The sequence below is a fragment of the Polistes canadensis genome, unplaced genomic scaffold (genome assembly GCF_001313835.1).
Source record: "Polistes canadensis isolate GaletaPanama2010 unplaced genomic scaffold, ASM131383v1 scaffold_45, whole genome shotgun sequence".
Classification (NCBI taxonomy): domain Eukaryota; kingdom Metazoa; phylum Arthropoda; class Insecta; order Hymenoptera; family Vespidae; genus Polistes; species Polistes canadensis.
The window spans coordinates 195512-197242 of record NW_014569592.1 but is presented as its reverse complement, the minus strand read 5'-3'; the positions used below and the strand labels follow the sequence as shown (position 1 = coordinate 197242).

Here is a 1731-nt window from a genome sequence, read left to right as displayed (position 1 = left end):
TTATTTTTCATTTTTATTTTTTTTTTTTATTATAAATTCATTCTCTCTTAAAATAGAAAGAGATATATATATATATATATTTATTTATACGTATGACAATATTTAACAACAATATCAAAATTAATCTCGATATAAATATACGAATGCAGATTGCGTCATGAGATATGCTCGACCTTTAATGGCATGCCTTGCTGAAAGTGGAATAAGCGTGTCCATTCAATCAGCAACAAATCCAAATATACCGGTAGCACTTACCATAAGACGACATCGAATTGGTTCTATAGTACTTTTGGATGGATTCAACTTTACTTCCCCGAATAACGTATTACAAATGGTACATATATTGAAACAATAATTACATTTATATTTGATCAGTATTTTTTCAATAATATTATTTATTAATTTCTATAACTAAAATGATTAAAATCTATATGAACATTTTTAATAGATATATTTATATCATCGTTTCATTTTTACTGACATAATTTAAATATGAAACTTTTAATAATTAACTGATTAAATTAAAAAAAAAACCATGATAATTACTTTTTTCCGTAAAATATTTATTATCATTTTTCCGTAAGGATTATGCACGTAAATTTCACACATCTAATTGATTAAAAATATTAATTTAATAAATAGCAAAATATTAAATCAAATCGAAACTATATATTCTATCATAATTTATTGTCAAACTTATTTTATAGGCATCGCAAAAATTATTATTCAACTATTACGTTTCTTGGTTCATGATTACGGCTAGAAACACAGATACCACCATCGATGGTGTTTTGAAGGATCTCAATATAGGTATCGACAGTGATGTCGTAGTTGCAACTTCTTTACATTCACAGGATGTTATGAGGGAATTGACATTGAAGTATCGAAACAGGTTAGAAATTCTAAATTTGCTATGGCCATTAAAAGGAGTCAAGGTTAATTGCTTTGATGTCTTTTTTTACGAGTCAAGCATACATAGATAAATTATTCCCATTGGAATAATTCCTATTATCCCCTTCTTACTCTCCTACCCTTAAACCAATCCTAAACCATTTTTTATTCTGAACTTTTTTTAACATATGATCGTTCAAAAATAATTATTTATAGTATCAAATAATGAATATTTAATAATAATACAAAATGAATCCCTTTTCTCTTATGATAATTGTTTACGAATAAATACAAAATAAAATATAAAGTATTACAATATAAATGTTTTGATTTGAACAGAACCTGTTCGAGTCTTCGACGTTATGGTCAACCAGTCAATTTTCAGAATTTAACAGAACGACAAAATCCCGATAGAATGATGAACCTGGATTACATTACTCGAGAAAATCGAACGATGTGTTATCATTTTTTACACGTTTACAAAATTCGTAACAACGACAATTCAAGTCTCGTTGTTTATTCCCTTGGCTCTTGGTGTCCGGGTATAGTTTTATTAAAAAATCCAATGAGCGTTAAATTGAGAAAGGATTTCAAAGGTTGGCCAATAATATTTGGCGTATTAAATGGTACCAATGATGGTCAAACGGACATTACCAACGAGTTTGAGGTCAATGATATAGCACCTCTTCTTGATTTTGCTAATTCTGTAACTCAAGAGTTAAATGCTAGGTAAACCAAAAAGATAATATATAGAAAATTTAATCTTCTTGCGTAATTTGTTTTTTTTCATTCTACCTTCCACAATCATAATTTGTTTTCATTTTAAATCTAATATATATA

General features: G+C 27.3%; 1 protein-coding gene across 1 annotated transcript in view; it reads left to right on the top strand.

Annotated features, from left to right (window-relative positions):
• LOC106785053 overlaps window positions 1-1731 on the top strand; it is a 4859-nt gene that overhangs the window by 911 nt on the left and 2217 nt on the right. Inside the window, exons 2-4 of the mRNA XM_014745195.1 lie at window positions 150-334; window positions 708-892; window positions 1231-1597. Of these exons, the coding sequence (XP_014600681.1) occupies window positions 150-334; window positions 708-892; window positions 1231-1597 (737 nt within the window). The remainder of the gene's footprint in view (window positions 1-149; window positions 335-707; window positions 893-1230; window positions 1598-1731) is intronic.